The 19065-nt window shown below is 37.0% G+C and overlaps 1 protein-coding gene across 4 annotated transcripts in view; it reads left to right on the top strand.

The window, feature by feature from the left end:
• The window catches only part of SHQ1 (SHQ1, H/ACA ribonucleoprotein assembly factor), a 70412-nt gene that overhangs the window by 21197 nt on the left and 30150 nt on the right, over positions 1 to 19065 (top strand). For all 4 annotated transcript variants that reach the window (XM_067303498.1, XM_067303496.1, XM_067303497.1 and 1 more), the window contains 4 exons: positions 1810 to 1964; positions 3778 to 3831; positions 6991 to 7114; positions 18689 to 18809. In XM_067303498.1, coding sequence (XP_067159599.1) covers positions 1810 to 1964; positions 3778 to 3831; positions 6991 to 7114; positions 18689 to 18809 — 454 coding nt within the window. The remainder of the gene's footprint in view (positions 1 to 1809; positions 1965 to 3777; positions 3832 to 6990; positions 7115 to 18688; positions 18810 to 19065) is intronic.

Below are 19065 nucleotides of genomic sequence, written 5' to 3'. Positions count from 1 at the left end.
GAATCAAGTTGGATCTTGTCCGGAATTGTTGGGTCAGCAGGTTAAGTTGTTAGTGTTGATGAAGCTGGTAGAAGATGGCAACTCAGCAGTTTTCAAGGATCTGTCTCAGGGGACCTCAAAGGCTGACCATTCCCCCCCTTGCCTGGCCAGCAAGGACTCTTTAGTGCCTTGTCAGGATGGGGAACATATTCGTCCTCACTTGAGTGCATTAAATTAAAAATGCAAAACAATTATTTGTTATTTATATATATATATAATATATATTCTGAATTCAGAATATATATTCTGCTTGCAGCTTCTTTCAGTCCCCAGCTAAAGATGCCAGAATACAGTGATCTAAAAGAGGGGAGGTAACAGAATATTTGAATGGGGATTTCAATATTGTAATATTCTCTTTCTAGAATAAATAATTAAAATTCAATGAGTTAAGGGTCACGTTGTGTGCTTACCCCTAGACTTCAGGACTTGTTTTGAATGCATAATGAGAGTGCTGCGTTACACTTGTTCCAGTCTCTGAGAAATCTCCTTGAATGAAGTAATATTTTAAACTCAGGATGATGGTTGCTGTGTTATTGGTGCTTGAACAAATAGTAGAGTGGTACTTCAGCAATGCAACAAAGCATCAGCAGTCAAGCTAGTAACACTGCTTTCTCCTATCAAGTCCCTCTGTAGAACTGTGACTTTGTTTTGCGAGGTGACTAAGTGTGTTCACTGGATCTGTCTGATTCAGGAAGAGACAGTAAAACAATTCCTATTGACATGGAATGCCTGGACAGTCTGGATGAAAATCTCTGAGCTCAGACTTCAGACTGTTTTAATTTTACTAAATGACTTCTTGATTTACTATGAGTTTGTATGGGGATGGCTTCTAGTCAATCTACTTAATCTCTACTATCATTTCAGTGCAATTCTGCCATCCTTTCTGCATTTTAAGTGTTTTCAGTACTTCTCAGACAGGTTACCCTTTCAATATTTAATCTCAGTCGTCTATGCCTATACCACAGTTTGCTAGGGAAGTATTTTGATGCGTTATAGCATGCCTGGTATGTTGTTGTTTTTGTCCTCCTTATGCAACCCAAAGAGAAGGTACTGGGCTACATGATTCTCTGGAGTTTTGCTCGTGTTGCCGTTCTTAAGTAGGTGAGGTACACTGAAGATCAGCAAAATACTGTGGTCACTGAGGGTGAAAACCATAGCTCTTCGGAAAGGAATTGTGCCTTTCGTAGTAGTATCAGTGGGAACAGGATTTTGATCTCTGATCTCTCCCACTCAGTGGAAGGATACTGTCAGACAGTATAAATGTAGCTCCTAAATCATGGTCATCAGTGGAAGCTGATGAGGTTTAAGAATACAGAATTGTACCTTCCCTTTTTTTATTCATCTCTATATATTTATTTCTTATCCTTTTCTACAACAGGAAAATCTATTTGTTTTTGTTAGCCTGTTTCCTTATCCTTGTCCCATAGGACATGAACTTTGGAAACTTTCATGTACCTAGGTCTTGATTTTGCATTTATATCTGTACAAGATACACAGGCATCCACAAAGATCCTCGGTACTTCAGAGGGGTTCCAAAGTGCTAGCACGTGCATGCAGTACTGGAACCTGACATTTAAAGGACTATATCAAGGTTTAATAAAAGTTAAATAGTAGTGGAAGTACGAATGATTTATGCTTTTTCTTGGCTGATGAGTGGTTCGTGATTAGTAGCATGCTTCTTTTAAACAGACTGTGGAAGCAGTATACCGCCTGTTAAAATGAATGTGTCACTCTTAAATTTGTAATCAATTATCCTTTTACTTTTTATAGTTGTCTTCTCTGAAGAAGAGAGAGAGCAGCTGAGAAAATTCAAAAATAAATCTCATCTTCTGGATAAAAGAGCCCGTCATCATGTATATCTCAGTTTAATTGATATCCTTCTGGCATATTGCTATGAAATCTGTGTCAATGAAGGAGACAAGAATGTAAGTAACTTAAAAAAAAAAAAAAAAAAATTCAAGAACCCAGTGCCAGACTCCGTACTGTCATTTGGGAAACTTACCGTTTAAAGTGAACTTACTGTTACCTCCAAACATTGAAAATGTGATGAGTAAATTACAATAAAAGACTTTATATCTCTAGATTAAACTGTTGGGATGCATTTAGGGATTATTATGATTTCTAAATGCTTCTAGGCTCTTCGTGTAGAGCAGCATTTTAGCTGTAGGAGAGAAGTGGAAGGAGATGCAGGAGATTCCAAACAATTCCTTTTGTTTGTGATTTGTTTTGTGATGTGGTGCATCTTGATTTACCTAAATATAGATTTCATGAAGTTGCTGGTTTTGAATTGATGGTTCTTCTTTTTTCTGGACAGTTCTGTAATAGATATGTTTATAATAAATTTAAAAAAAAGCACTCAAAATCATCAAGTCTGCAGGACTGAGACGGAGTTTAGTGTTTTATAAAGGCTGCCATTGTATGCTTTTAATAAAACTGATTTTTTTAAGTTTTCAAAGCTTGTCTGCTGAATATGGAAAATGTTTCCTGAAGCATTGAAGCATTCTGGAAACTACGGTGAAGCATTTAAAAAATTAAGATTGATGCTTTTTTTTCCCCCTCAAAAGAAGTCACAATTCAGAGTTTGCTTTTTCACAGTGCCTCAGGAGCTGGAGGGAAGTGGGAAGGTAGTTTTAAGCCAGGTTTTCTTTTTCAGTATTCTGGTGTTTACCTATCTCCTCCATAAGACAGCATCCGGCTTTATTTTGTGTTGTGTATCCTAGGCTTTTTAGAGGATATAAAGAATTAAGAAAATAGTGGAAGTTTAGTATGGAGCCTAGCTAACAAGGAAAAGTCCTGTGTCCTGTGGAAAGCTTGTCTTTTAAAAATGGAGCTGCTTCCCAGATACAGCTTTGTTCCTAGCATGATGTTAACTATGGATGTTTTCTCCATGGTTTTAATGAAAGTATTGGAACAGATAATCAAAAGCATTCTTTCCTTATCAGACTGAGTTGTGAGACATGGATTTTAGAATTGCAGGCAGAAACGTGCAGACCTGTCTATTCAACAGAACAATCATAGGACTGTTGTTGTATTGCTTCATATTGTTGATGTGCTGCACAAAATCGCAAATATGTGAGGATCCTTATGTACAAAAATGTTATTGATCCTTGCAATAGCCTTATAGTATATGTGGAAAATGCATTGCTTTCTTTAATAGGAAAACCAAGACTTTCAAGCCACACAAATCTTTATTAGAGCCAGGATTATAGATCAAGGCTTCCTGGCTTTTAGCCCTAATCATCCTGCTAGACCGCACTACCTCACAAATCCTATGAATCTGTCACATTTTAAGAATAATGATGTCTTACATGCACTGCTGGCTTTAGGATCCTCTCTGAAAGCCAAAAGTCTTGAGCTGTTTTCACAAAACAAGGTATTTTAGCTTGAACTGTTGATTCACTAGGCAGATCCAAGTTTCTCTTGCTTGGTGAAAAGTGTATTGAGGAACAGAATTTTTCTAATGCAGTTTTTCCTGTGATCGCTGTTCTATTTTAAAGGCTTTGTGCTTAGGTTAGATATCCCCTGTATGGAAACACATTTCAGTTTTTTAACATACGGCATTACAATATCATTTTTAATGCTGTCCTGTGGCTGTTTCAATGCACATAATATAATTAGTGTTTCATATTCACATAGGTTCTTAAATTACTGCCAGAATGTTATCTTAAATAGTTTGCCAGCAGTCTTGAACATTGAATTAGATAATACTTGTGTTGTGTTTTCATGTCTTAAAATCAGGTCGAATCATCTTGGAACGTCAGGAAACTGAGTGCAACGCTGTGCTGGCTGGAAGTAAGTTAAAACTTAAGTACTGCATTATATATTTGCTTTATTATTTATTCTTGGAATTGCATGTTGCTTTTGTTGAAAGGTTGCCCTTTCAATTTTGAAGGTGAATTAAGTGTTTGTCATATATTTAATAAATATTACAAGAAACTGATCAGGACCTTTTGGGTTCCCAGCTCCTAGTGGCCCCAAGAGGCTAGAGTATGACCTCTGGTACATCTTTCTTGGTGCTGGGCCTTGTTGTGGCCCATTGCTGAAAAGCTAAGGACAGGCACTACCTAAAAGCTGCTTATCTACAACCTGGGTTTCATTTGTGAGTTCTGTCCTTTATGTAGGAGGTAACTGTGTTTACACCGCACGTACCTCTGAAGTATGCATATGCATCTACATACCTAGGGTAAAAAAAAAAAAAAAAAAAAAACTGATATAGCCCTCTACCTCTGATCAGGAGCCATAAATATCATCCCATTTAACTGGCTAAAGCAGTACTGGATGTTAAAATAGTTGTTGAACAGCAAAATAATTTAAAAATTGGCAAGGGACTTTATCTGGCAGCTGGCTTTAGAAATAATTGTTTTTTCTGTTCTGTTGAGGTTCTCATACCTTCAAACATCAAATACAGTATATGTTGAACACATGCTATTCTAAAGCTGTTCTGCAGTTCCATCTTCGTGTTTTCTTGATCAGTGTGGCTGGGTGTAGGTTTTTGACTTTTCTGGGGGTTAGTTGATCAGACTGCAACTTCTATCAAAGGAAGAAATTTTGGTGTGAGAAGGGTGGAAGAAAGAACAAACACAATAAGGGTTTTTCACGTAAAAACCCCAGTATCTCACGCATCCTATTGATGAAAAATCCCTTGAGTCAGCTGATAAGTTGAAAACAAACTTTAAATGTATGAATGAAAAACATCTTTTCTTCTGTAAGAAGCTCTCATCTTGAAGAGATGAAAGCAGAGATACTGAATGTTGGCTTTGTTAACAGAATATGATTTGCAAAGGTAGTAATCCATAAAGGGCATAACAAGCAAAGTTGTAATTTCTTAGTGTTAGGTATTGCTCAGTGGGACCTAGTGGGTTTGGTGTCCTTTAAGTGCTACTTAAGATGCATGTTTTAATAATGACTTTTGAAGATGGCAGGATTCAGTAAAGAAGTTTATTGCCCACTTCTGGGGGTATTTGCTGCTAAGCTTTTCTCCAGACTTCCTAGATCACCATTCTGCACTTCTGGCTTGCTTTTTTCCTAGGCTGCAAATCAGGTGGCTTCTGGCTTCTTCTCCAGCTGCTCCAGAGCTGGGAAGCCTAGAAGTAACTGTAAACCCTGGTGATAAGAGAAGAAAAGTTTTGGGGGGTTTTTTTGGTTTTGTTTTTTTTTTTTTGACCTGAATGACTGCTTTATTTCCCATATCATGGAAATGCTGAATTCCATAACCTTTTAGGAAAAGTACCCCTGTTCTGTAATTGTAAAATTGCTGTGTCATTAGGGCTCTAATGACTGTGTGACCTGTCACAGCTCTAAATGCTTTTGTTTCAGGTTTCTTGCAGAGTCAGTGGACACGCATGTTGCTTTACCCCTCATTTCTTCGCAGGGTTATTATTGCATCCATATTTGTTCAGTTGCTGCTAGCCCTATGAAACCAACATAGAATAAAGTGAAGAAACTGAATTCCTTTTTTCTCTGTGCACTTTCAAATTGTTTACACAGGCCTGTGTGCTTCTTAGTAATGAAGTTGTTACACACCTGGGATTGGAATGGACTTAACCTGACCTGTGGATTGTTATTTCTTAGGATGGCAACAAGCTAGAAAGGATTCTTTCTCTCTCTCTCATTCCTTAATTTATTGACCCATGTTGCAGTTTGCAGGATCATATATTAAATTTCTAACAGGATTTTTGGGTCCAACCTTGCAAACTTTTCTAGTGGTGGCAAAGGTTGTATTTAGTAATAAGAATTTGTTCTGTTGAAAACTGGTTTTATAAATTAGTTATTTTTTTACTTGTTTCTGGTTGAATGTTCTGCAGTAGCAAGTCATGAAGGAGTGCAGTTAAAATGCAGTGATTGCTTTCACTCTTGAATTTTTCAGATCCATATCCTAACATAGTGAAGGAGTTTTCTGTGTGTGCTTATCCTATAATGTAGCAGCTCTTGGCACAGCTTCTGCCAACAGTATACTTCACACCCAGAAAATTCAGTCTCCTGGCACCAAGCTGTTAATAACTATATCTGTTATATAAACCATGTAGAGGCGGGTGTTTTCATCAATCTGTAAACAAAACTGCCTCAGCTGTGGTTTGTTTGAACTGACTGCCATTTTGCTGTGCATGACATGTACACACCTTAAACTCTAAATATTAAATAACAAAATCTAAATGATTAAAACACTTATCAATAATCCATTAAAATGAAAAATGGGTTGAGGTAGTCATTTAATGTGAAAAAGTATTGGTTTTCAGGAAAGCGTTTTTATTAATTTTAATAAATTGAGATTTCAAGATGTATTCAAATAAAAACAGCTATTTCATAAATGGAGTAGTTTGTCTTTTGAAAAGTGAATGCTGGAAAGGAAATCACTCTCTTAAGAGAGTCTTTAACTCACTGGTGCCTCTGGCCGGAGTAAATTAGAGGTCTTCCTCACTCGTAAAGGAGGACAATGAATTGCTTTCCCTAGGGAGATATATTTATCCCTGTCTCAAATATCTGCCATGTCCATGAAAGGCAGTCATGTATCATTTTTAAAGATCTTATATGTACATATGCATTCTGTTAATATCATATGTTTTTAATTCTTATTTTTTCTTAAAAGGCTTTTTATAGCTTCCCTTTAATATATATAATAATATGGGGCAGATGTAATTCATTGCTCTGTTCTAAAGAATGGCGGAGTCCTGAGTTAGATGTTTTGTTCTTATGTTCATTAAATTCTTTTTTTAATTAAAAACCACTAAAATATATTGGACTTTGGTTATCCTGCCATGCAAACTAAATGTGCAGTGTCTTGTTTCTGTTTAAGATTAGCATGTTGATTTTCATATCTATTGAAATACGGGTTTTAGATATAATATATTAAAAGGGCTTTTCAATCTATGCTGTTATGACTTTTCCTAAATAAATAATTTATTTGTATCAAAAAGCACGCACTAATTCAGATTTTTCTATTGACACATACAGAGTTTCACTAGTATTCATGATGTCCTGGTATCTTTTGGAAGAAGAGTTCTATGCTATCCCCTGCACAGACATTTCAGATTAGTGACACGTGCCATCGATGATGCAGTCATGATACTGCAACTAGGTAAGTTTTTTAGGGATTGAAAATGATACCTGCAGAGTCGCATTGTAATTCAGAGGGTCTATGCAAAAGAAATTATGAACATCTCATCTTTAGAAAAAGCTTTGATCTGATCTTGTATCTTAATAAGTGGAGATAATCCACCCGTGATTTATAAAGCTCTTAGGGAAAAGGTCTTCAGAGTTTTTAGTTTAATATATGTGTTTGCATGTTGTTGGTTTCTAATGTATTCTTGTTTATACTGTATTTGTCTGTCTATAAGGAGATTTTCTGTTGGAAAAGAACATTTTAATGATGCTTTTGTTATGGTAGGTTAGATACTATAATTGTATTAGGCCCCTTTAAAAGTAAATAAATTTAATTTTTGTTTCCAATACATTTAAGTTGTATTTCAAAGCAGGGTGACTTATGTTTAGAGGTATAGTAGGGGTTCTGTGGTTTCTGTAGTTCTTTGCATGCTCCTTAATTATGTGACTGAAGCCCATTATCAGAAATGCTTCCAATCTCTTTTAACTTTCATGGTTTGTCTCCGTTTAAGGGTGTGTGTATGTGTGGGTGGTGGGTTTTTTTTTTGTTTTTTTTTTTTAAAAGCATCTTCTACAGTTGTTCCAACTGTCCTGTCTAGTTAAGTTCTGCTCGTCTTGATTTTGGAATCTTTTCCTGGAACACATATGTATGCCCCCCAAATCTTGGCAGCTTTCCTCCATAGCCTTACCATTTGGAAGAACTATTCTTTTAATTTAACCATTGTCATTGTTGTTAGGATTTTGACAGAAAGGAAGTTTAAACCTTCTGGGTTTTTTTCTGATTTGAGCCAATCCATTAATTATATTTTTTCTGTTTAAAATAATTGTATTAGACATCTAACTCTCAATACCTAAACTGTTCCGTTGTGTGTGCCATTTTAGGATTGCCATACAGAATCACACATGTTGGGGAACTGTTTGGAAGGCAAGGGGTAGTTTTGTGGCTCATAGGCAGATAGTTACTGTTTTTCATAGGATTAAGCGAAAAATGGTTGCGGCAACTGTCTGGTAAGTACAGGGGTGGTTGGAGAAGAATAGAAATCCTGAATTGCTATGAGATCGTGGCTTAGGATTTAAGGAAAGCCAATATTTACTAAAAGATTGATGAGAGCTCTTTAGAGCAGTAAAGTGAATGAAACTTAACTTGTATAACTTGTATTTTATCAGTGGCCCCTAAAGTCCTGAAATAAGTTTCACAAATGGAAGGCATCAAAATAATTCGTTTTGCATCATTGACTTTCTATATCATTGTTCTGTCATAGGAGCAAAGTTCAAAATCTCTGACTTGTGTATGTTATCTTAGTTCTGCCACACTGACAATTTTTCTTTATTTAAAACTGAAGAATAAAAAAACCTACACTACCTATTTGTAGCTTTTTACTTCATGTTCAGGAGTGGAGCTGTCATCTTAATGACTGTTAATAAATCTTTCAGCAGCAGCATTCTATGTTCCCAGTTTATCCCAGGCTGCTTTCACATAGTAGCATACAAATGTTTGGAACTATGGTCATTTCAAGATTCAGTTGTGCAGGTTTACATAATCATACTTATAAGTTGAGCGGTTAAAGTTACTTACAAGTTTGCTGTTTATTGTAAGTTACTACTTTCAGAAAAAACATCCTCAGTGTTAGACTTTTTTCTAACAGAAGAAACAGAAGAAACTGAGAAGCAACACTTTATTAATGGTTTATTTTCATTGTTGGTGAGTTGGAAGTTTAGAAAATACACAGAAATTGCAATGCTACTCTGTCCTACTGCACAAAGGTATTGATTGCTGGAAACACCATTTGTTATAACAGTCAGGTAGTGATGTTTTAGGGGGAAAATCTGTGCTGTTATCTCCACTGGGCTTATGCTGCTTTTCACAAGTGTGGAAACAAAATTCTGGTAATAAAAGTGAAATCATACAGTTCTGTCAGCCTTTTAGATTTGTTTAAGAGGATACTACAGCAGGGGTATGCTATATGCTTTTTCTTTTAATTTTATGGCGGAAAGATGGTATTACAGAATGAACATTCAATGACCCAACAAAAATATTTTGAAGTTTGGTAAGAGAGATGGCATCTACAGTAACTTTCTGTATCTGGTTCCCTTCTCTGCTTGGGACATGTGGCTGCAGCTCTTGCCTTGTTGCCCTCTTCTTCCAAACCACAAGGGCCACAGCAGTACTTATTAGCATGGACTCTCTGTATCATCCATGGTGATCTTCGCCAACAGCAAAGCCTTGATCCTCTCTGGAGGACTAGTTTGGGTATGCTAAATAATTCTGTACTGAGACAGGAGATATGCTAACTGTAGTTCTTCTGACCTCAGTGATATGCATACAAATTACAGGCATACCTTGCTTTATTGCACTTCGCTTTTTTGTGCTTCACAGATATTGCATTTTTTACAAACTGAAGGTTTGTGGCAACCCTGCATTGAGCAAGTTTATCGGCGCCATTTTTTCAACAGCATGTGCTCACTTTGTGTCTCTGTGTCATGTTTTGGTAATTCTTGCAATATTTCAAACTTTTTCATTATTATTATATCTGTTATGGTGATCAGTGATGTTACTATTGTAATAGTTTTGGGGTGCCACGAACCGTGCCCATGTAGGATGGTGAACTTAGTTGATAAATGTTGTGTGTGTTCTGACTGCTCCACCGACCAGCCGCTCCCCTGTGTCTGTCCCTCTCCTCGGGCCTCCCTATTCCCTGAGACACAACAATATTGAAATTAGGCCAGTTAATAACCCTACAATGACCTCTACGTGCTCAAGAGAAAGGAAGAGTCGGACGTCTCTCACTTTAAATCAAAAGCTAGAAATGATGAAGCTTGGTGAGGAAGGCATGTCGAAGCCGAGACAGACCAAAAGTGAGGCCTCTTGTGCCAAACAGTTAGCCAAGTTGTGAATGCAAAGGGAAAGCTCTTGAAGGAAATTCAAAGTGCTTCTCCAGTGAACGCACAAATGATAAGAAAGCGAAACGGTCTTATTGCTGGTATGGAGAAAGTTTGAATGGTCTGGATAGAAGATCAAACCAGGCACAACAGTCCCTTAAGCCAAAGCCTAATGCAGAGCAAGGCCCTAACTCTCTTCCATTCTGTGAAGGCTGAGAGAGGTGAGGAAGCTGCAGGAGAAAAGTTTGAAGCTGTCAGAAGTTGATTGATGAGGTTTAAGGAACGAAGCCGTCTCCATAACATAAAAGTGCAAGGTGAAGCAGAAAGTGCTGATGTAGGAGCTGCAGCAAGTTATCCAGAAGATGTAGCGAAGAGAATTGATGGAGGTGGCTACGCTAAACAGCAGGTTTTCAATGGAGGCGAAACAGCCTTCTAATCTATTGGAAGAAGATGCCATCTAGGACTTTGATAGCTAGAGAGGAGAAGTCAATGCCTGGCTTCAAAGCTTCAACGGACAGGCTGGCCCTCTTGTTAGGGGCTAATGCAGCTGGTGACTTTAAGTTGAAGCCAATACTTATTTACCATTCTGAAAATCATAGGGCCCTTAAGAATTATGTGAAACCTACTCTTCCTGTGCTCTGTAAATGGAACAACAAAGTTGGGATGACAGCACATCTGTTTACAACATGGTTTACTGAATATGTTAAGCCCACTGTTGAGACCTACTGCTCAGAAAAAAAGATTCCTTTCAAAATACTACTGCTCATTGACAATGCACCTGGTCACCCAAGAGTTCTGATGGAGACGTACAATGGGATTACTGTTGTTTTCATGCCTGCAAACACAACATCCATTCTGCAGCCCATGGATCAAGGAGTAATTTCGACTTTCAAGTCTTATTATTTAAGAAATACATTTTTGTAAGGCTATAGCTATCATAGATAGTGATTTCTTTGATGGGTCTGGGCAAAGTAAATTGAAAACTTCTGGAAAGGATTCACCATTCTAGATGCCATTAAGAACACTTGTGATTCATGGGAGGAGGTCAAAATATCAACATTAACAGGAGTTTGGAAGAAGTTGATTCCAACCCTCATGGATGAGTTTGAGGGGTTCAAGGCTTCAGTGGAGGAAGTAACTGCAGATGTGGTGGAAATAGCAAGAGAACTAGAATTAGAAGTGGAGCCTGAAGATGTGACTGAATTGCTGCAATGTCACGATAAAAACGGATGAGGAGTTGCTTCTTATGGAGGAGCAAAGAAAGTGGTTTCTTGAGACGGAATCTACTCCTGGTGAAGATGCTGTGAACATTGTTGAAATGACAACAAAGGGTTTAGAATATGACATAAACTTAGTTGATAAAGCAGCAGCAGGGTTTGAGAGGACTGACTCCACTTCTGAAAGAATCTCTATTGTGGGTAAAATGCTATCAAACAGTATTGCATGCTACAGAGAAATCCTTTGTGAAGGAAGAGTCAATGGATGCGGCAGGCTTCAGTGCTGTCTTATTTTAAGAAATTGCCACAGCCTCCCCAGCCTTCAGCAAGCACCACCCTGATCGGTCAGCAGCCATCAACATGGAGGCAAGACCTTCCATCAGCAAAAAGATTACAACTTGCTGAAGGGTCAGATGATGGTTAGCATTTTTTTTAGCAATGAAGTATTTTTTTTTAATTAAGGTATGTACATTGTTTTTTTTGGTGTAATGCTATTGCGCACTTGATAGACTACAGTATAGTGTAAACATAACTTTTATGTGCACTGGGAAACCAAAAAAACCTGTGTGACTCGCTTTCTTGCAGTGGTCTGGAACTGAACCTGCAATATCTCTGAGGTATGCCTGTACTGCCATAAGCTTTAACAGAAATTCAGCTTATTTAGATAGATCCTCTTATTCTGTATTTTGGAATTCACCCACGATGCAAGCTATGCATATAAAATGCCTTTCTGTTTCAAGGCTTTTTCATAGCAATATACCTTCTGTGGTCTTGAAAGGGAACTGAAAGATGGGAACATGGTTTCATCTGCAGAGTTTCTTCCAAAGTTGATATATAGTAAAGAAATTACTTTAACAAGGAAAACTTTTCCTCCATAATGTGGTGTACAGGGTGTGTGAATAACCAAAAGAAGAGGAGGCTTTAGTTGTAAATCCTAACATTTAAATTTTGTTTCCTAATGTTTGTTTAACTTGCAAAAACTTCTGGTGTTTTTATGCTACCCAGTGGTAAGCAAATAGGGGGGAAAATGCATGAATTTGGGGAGGGCGAAGAGGGTACAAGTGCAACACATTACATGTATAATATATACGTGAGTACATACTAGCATACTGTATGTACACATGTATGTGTATGTTTTTATAAGAGTACAGTTACTTAACTAACATGATAGAACCCTCATAAAGAAATGAAGAACAGTTTGCATAATCTAATTTGTCCTCACGCCACTAAGTCCATTCATAATCGTCACTTCCCTGTTTATAACACTGCGTTCAGTTCCAGGCTATCTGATGTTAGCAGATACAGATGCCTTGAATTTAACCGGTACCCCATGAGGAACTCTGTTCTTAATGATCAGCTTATTGGTGGGGAAAATGTATGGGCCTGTGTGTATGAAATGCATTGTATGCTTCTATGTAAATAATGGTAAATGTTTATAAGGTGCCAGTTCACTCTCTTTTAAGCCACTGAACAGTAAGTCTTGTAATTTGCAGACCTGGAAAAGTTCAAAATGTTTGCAAGAAGTGCAGATCACTCCTGTTACAGTCTGGTCCAAAGTATCGAGAGGAGGTAGGCTTATGTCATGTAATCACTGAGCTATTTAAATCTTCTAGCATCTTATACCTAATGGTTTACAAGCACTGGAATAAGTTAAAAAAATGCAGTAGGTCTGGTTTCATTCAGCTGCATTCTGTGCATGTCTGTGGCTGTGCTGGTTGCCTGGGAAACTAGTGCAGGATGGTGCGACTGGCTGCGTTGGCAGAGCTGCCAGTGGATCTTCAAGATGCTGGAACAGCACACGCAAGCCTCACAAAAAAGGGAATGTGTGCCCATTTCAATTGGAATTCTTATTAGGAGAAAGTTAGGCAGTATCTTCAATATCGGCCATGGTAATCTCCGGGTGCTACCTGGGGAATGGGCAAAAATATGTTAATTTCTTCATGTGGGCATTAATCTGTTGGGAGGGGCATTAGAAAGTTAGCAGGGCAGTGATATGAGTAATAGTAGTTAATATTGACTGAAAATTCTGGGTTTGTGCCCCAAATCAGCCTTTGCGATTATGGAACTTATGTGGTGTGAAAAGCACAGAATTCTTTAAATAACCAACTACCAAAGTATTGGAGAAAGGTACAAAATGGATATATTGCATGTCTAGCTAATCAGAAGGGAGAAAAAAATGTATCTCTGTCTTTAAAAGAAATGGATTTGCAGATCGTCCTTATGCTGCCGAGGCACACTTGTTCAATCAAATGTTTCCTCCTTCAAATTTCATTGGAAGTCTAGCTAAGCTTTTGGGGAATTTCAGTTTTTACAAAATACTTAGCAAACTGTAGTGTGAAAAAGCATATTAGTCGTAGGTAGCATTAAGTAGTCGTTCTGGTTGCTGGAAATGATGCATTACCAGCCTGGTTTGGCATTATATTTTAATGGTGCATGTGATGCGCAAGGGCAAAAATGACTGTCAACTGATGGCAAATTCAATTAAACAGTATCACAGAACTATTCCCTGTCATGTGGATGCAAGAAGATGAGTGTTTAACTTCAAGGAAGAATTGGGTGTAGTTGACTTCATCCTGATTTAAGGTCTCTTTTAGGATGCTGGCAACAGAAGCTGAGACCTAGTGTAATGGAATGTTTGGATAATAAAGTCAGGGTATTTTGGATGTAATTCAGTCCAAGTGTGTTGATATTTGTTTATTAATAATGTTTTCAAACCCTTAGCTGCAAATTTGAAACTTCGTGTACCTGAACAGGCACACTCTTAACAAAGCATAAAATGAGAAAGTTTTAATAAACAGCTATTAGGAAAGTAATTACTATTCAATCAATTTTCATTGCAACTTTTCAAAAATTAACAAAATTAAAGGAATGAATATTCAACTTTTAAAAGCTCTTGTTTTCCAAACAAATGAGCATAGTAAAGCTATTTAATGAAAATTCTTGTGGGATTGAATTGTTATGTCAAGTTATTTGTGAGCTTGCTTTAAAAATGTTAGCACTATGTTGATGGATCATTTTCAGAGTACAGGATACTGTATTTTTAAGCTATTTAATGACCTTATATGTGGTTGAAACTTTTTTGAATTAACACTTGTTGTCAAAGTGTTAGTTATAAGACAAATGCATTAAGCTGATCAATGTTAAGGTCCTTAGCAAACTTGTTCATATTCTTCTGTTTTAATGATCTGTAATATTTAAAATACTACTTCAACAAAACTGTTCAAATTTCAGCATTGTCATCTAGGATATCTAATGTATTTGTTTACCTGTTCTTTGGATAGGCTTAAATTGCTGAATGGTGATTCGGTGGTACATACCAGCTAAAATACTCCTTCCAACAAAAAGTATATACTGTATTTGACAGATGAGTAACAGAAAAGCTTGCCAGGTGTAGTTTTTATATAAATATCCGAAGCCCCTTTTCAGTAGACGTGTAATAAAGAAGTGGTGTGGGCTGTTTGTTGGTGTTTGCTGATGTTGTGTTACCATTGTGTAATACTAATTGGCAATCCATCTTTTATGAGCTGCAAATAAAGAGAAAACCCATTTGTGCTCTTTTCTGTGACATTAAATATGCTTTGCCTCCTTTTGTACAGAAGCTAACACTAATAGATCTATGAATAAAAAATTATTTATAAAAACAGGTAGTACTACCATTTAGCAGGATAAGTTATTACCAGAAAGTTTTCATTTAAAAGTCAGTAAAAGTTCTTTATTTTTTTTAAACAGGGTGGTAACTCTGGCAGCACTTTTGGTTTACTTTCTATAGACTCTTCAAAAGGGCTCAGAGGCAGGTGGTTGATTGACTGAACTTGCCATAATATATTATTGCAAAATAATTTTTTTTTACCAATAAGAATTCTAAAAGATATAAAAGTTTAAAAAAAAACAAAAATTGTGTTAATAACATGAAAAATGACTTCACATTTGACTTTTTAGAGAGACTAAAGTTAATTTGTATTCATTGTGGTGGTTGCTGTAAAGATTTGGCAAGTGTTTTTTTTCCTGCATTTAAGTAATTGTGGGATTAGATTATGCCTAAATCTGATGACTAGGTATTGCTGAAAGCATGGGGGGTTGTGACAAATAGTCCTACTATATTCAATCTTGTGTTATTCTTAACTCTTTTTTTAATGAGGGACAGCAAAGTTAAGCTTATTTCTCTAGATAAATACTCTTGCTTCTTGCAAACAGGTGGAAAAATATATGGAAGTCTCTGTGAAAAAAACAATGTAAAATGGTGAGATTTGTTAACTTCCTTTACTTTCAAATACTCAGTACGAAAGCCAGTATGATTTGATGATGGTGTCAGATCAGTGTGTTACTGTATCAAATGACAGATACAAAGCTGGGGTCGAGTTGTATCCTTTTCTGAACTAATTTGTGGAAAGAGGAATGGATTTCTGAAACTTTGTAGAATTAAAATTGTGGGCTATCCTCTGCCAGCTGTCATAGCAATGAACTCCAGCAGAATCCAGGGATCTGCAGGCATATGCTCTGACTTTCATGACTTCTGCCTCATGTGCTCAGCCTCTGTGGTGCTTTTTCTCTGGAGTTGCAACTTCTCATCCTCTCCCCAACAGCAGAGATTTTTGAATGGCAGGAAAAGAAAACTACCTTTGTCTCAGAAAAACAATGGGTTAGTACTTAGTTCTGATATCCTATCTTACAGTATACCCAATTTCAGATTAGTTGTTATCCTCCTTTACCTCTAGCGCGGATCCTTATACCAAAAGTTAGGGTGTATTGGAGTCTGAGTCATATACTTCTGTGGTCTACATCTTAAATTTTAGTAGCTTAGAAAATAAATATTTTTGGTCCTCTTACAAAAAATCTTCGTATGCATACTTTTAAGTATAACTAGTTGTTTTTTAAATAATCAGAAAATAGTATCTGTACATAAAAAGCAGTATATTTATTGATCAGGATAACGCAGAGGTATAATTTTACATTATGAGGTAGGTATGTTTAGAGTGCTATTTTCATTTGTTTGAAGAACTTGAAGTGAATTGCATATGTCATTGTATTATTTGTTTGACTTGTTAAAATGTAAATACAGAAGATAAGCAAAACTGACTTTCAAATAGATCACTTGTTTTCCTGGAATTATCATTAAAAATTTCTTGTGCATATTCTTAAACATTTAATGCCCCTGTGTGTGAGAGTGCTTGACTCTATGCTACGTGGAGAAAATGGCATTGGTTGTTCTTGGTGTGTCTTCATTGTCTATTCCATGGCTTTCTTAACTTGAGTATACGGTTGTGTTTTAAAATGAGAATTTTAGGGCTACAAAAGAGGTGAGATTTAAAACTAGCACACAGTAAGTTTGCTTTAACAGACAACCTTTCAGTGAGTTATACTGACAGGACTGCCAAAAAAGCCCCCAACCTGTTTATCCTTCAGCTTCAGTTCTCTGGTCCAGTTCACTATGTGTTTTCACAAATGCCTGCACTGGCCCGTCACAAAGAACTGCGGAGGAGCGATCCGTGGAGAAGGTGGGGGTGGCGGGTGCAGCAAAGCCTACTTCAGCCGGTGTAAGTAGTACTGCGGCTGCATACGTAACCGCAGCCTTGCAGCCTGAGAGTTAGGACCAGATGTCTACTAAAGACTGAAATAGGCATCCAAAGACAGAACTTGCAATTTAAAATTTCACAGAAATTGGTTAAGGATCGTCTATATTTTATGGAACACCCTCCATTAAGGTTTAAATAGTGTTCATTACTCAGCTCTTGTTTTTAATTCCTGTGGTCGGCTGCTTGATGCAGTTTTGTGTAAGGAATTCTTATTTATAAATGGCATTTTAAAAGATGCATATTCTGAAAGCAGAAATTAAAGTTGCAGCCTCTCTAATTAGAGCCCCATGAAACTACTATAGTCTAAAACTTTAACTTATGAAGAAAGACTATTTTCTATTGAGAATTAACATTATAGTCACTGATTTGGATTGTTACTTGGCAGGTGAGTAACAGCAGTGGATTTTGTAAATGGTTCAGGCTGGGAGCTTGACAGAACCAAAAAATTTAGCAAAATTTTAGTTTCACATGTTGCTTTTTAGAAGAGCATGCTTCGTAGTCAGAATAGTCTAGTTCGACAAGCTTAGCTTGGCAAGTATTGAGGTCAGAATCTAGAAGTTGGTCAGTTATGTATGGGACTTGACTGTTTTTGCATTCTTTGTCAACTTCTGTTCAATTGCTTCTCTTCTAGATTAGTATTTTTCACTTCTGTTTGCTGTTGTTTTTTACTGTCCAGATTCTTTCCTTATTGCAATCTTCCATACCCTTTCAATTGCATTCTCTCTGTCAGCAGTTTTTCAGCATCTAATACTTAAAAACAAGCAAATAAGAATCTTGTGGTTGAACAGCAGGGGGAGTTCTGATCTTTTTTTCTTTCTTTTTAATCTGTAAAATGTAACTTCATCCATGTTCAGGTTTCATAGCCTTGGAGGAGCCAGTCTCTTGGGAAGGGGTTATTAGACTCCATTTGCAGTAGTGGCTGTTTTTATTTGAATGTCCCCCCCCCCCCCCCCCCCCAAACAGTGGAATTTTTTGTGTATGTTCCAGCACTTAACCCTTCAGTAACTTTGATTAGAAAACTAAGCTAATGGAGGAGATGCCAGCTAATGGGAAGTTTTTCTAATGAGTTCTCTTCATAAGGAATGATTGTATATGAAGAAAATTAAACTGACTACAGAATGGTTTCTGATTGTGGAATGAGAAAACACTCAATTTGTTCTTTCGCTGCATTTATCAGCAGCATGTAAAATTTGGCCTTTATAAGCCTGAAATGAGCTTTTCTTTCTGGGGGCTCAACTCGCCCAATTCCATAACAAACAGTGGTAGGAACTGATCTGCTAAATTTAAGGTGATGGTTGGTTAGATGTTAGGGAGTGATATCGCTTACATTGGCTTACACAATTGCTGTGGCTCCTTCTGTGCGATTGATCCTGTTATGGACTGTGTGTTTGCAGCCTTGTGTTTTTCCCGCATGGGTATTTGTGTAGGCATATGGAGTTACAACCTTTGCCTTTTTCACAGAGGGCGTGCAGGAGGCATGTTTGTTTTGTGTATTACTTTTAAGCTTGATCAGTTTTTTGGTGTGGATCATTGCATGGCTGTGCTAAAGTTTGGGCCAGAACACCTTGGAGAAATGGAAAGGAGAGGCTTCGGGACGGGGCTTCCTCAGCTCTAGAGAGGTACACCCATGACTGTGCCTTGAGGCTTTGGTCTCACAGGGGTATTCTGCTAAGGTCAAAGAGGCTCCACATCTACATAGATGAGGTGGATTGGGATACCAAGGGGCATAGTCCTCTGACTGCAGGATTTTTCTGAGGCTGTGAATCAACTTAAAGTTACAAGATCATTGTAAATAGCATGATTATTAACCTCAAAGGTGAGAAGATGATAAAGATTAGCTATTATTTCTAATGACTTACAAAAATCAAAATCTGTTTTCAGGAAAAGGTGCAGTTTTGAAGTGTCTGCTGGACATTCACAAGATTTTTAGGGAGAATGACCCTTCCTACATCCTTAATGATCTCTTCATTACAGACTATTGCGTCTGGATTCAAAAAACCAAGTAAGTTCTTAATTGGTTATTGATATGAGAAATTTTTAGCATACTTTATCTATGAATAAGTGTCAGTAAAATCAAAAGAAATGTTGTATCCCATAAATGGAAATGTGTTCAGTCTTTTCATTTGATAAACTTGGCTATTCAACTATTTATACAACATAAGAGAAAATATTCATTGTATTTTTTTTTACATAGTAACGTCACTGGAGAAGGAAAGAATTGCTTTTTAGATAAAACTGTGAATTTTTGTTGATGTATT

This window comes from Apteryx mantelli, chromosome 12, assembly GCF_036417845.1.
Source record: "Apteryx mantelli isolate bAptMan1 chromosome 12, bAptMan1.hap1, whole genome shotgun sequence".
Taxonomy (NCBI): Eukaryota; Metazoa; Chordata; class Aves; order Apterygiformes; family Apterygidae; genus Apteryx; species Apteryx mantelli.
The sequence above is the reverse complement of the archived record's forward strand: the minus strand, read 5'-3'. Positions and strand labels throughout refer to the sequence as shown.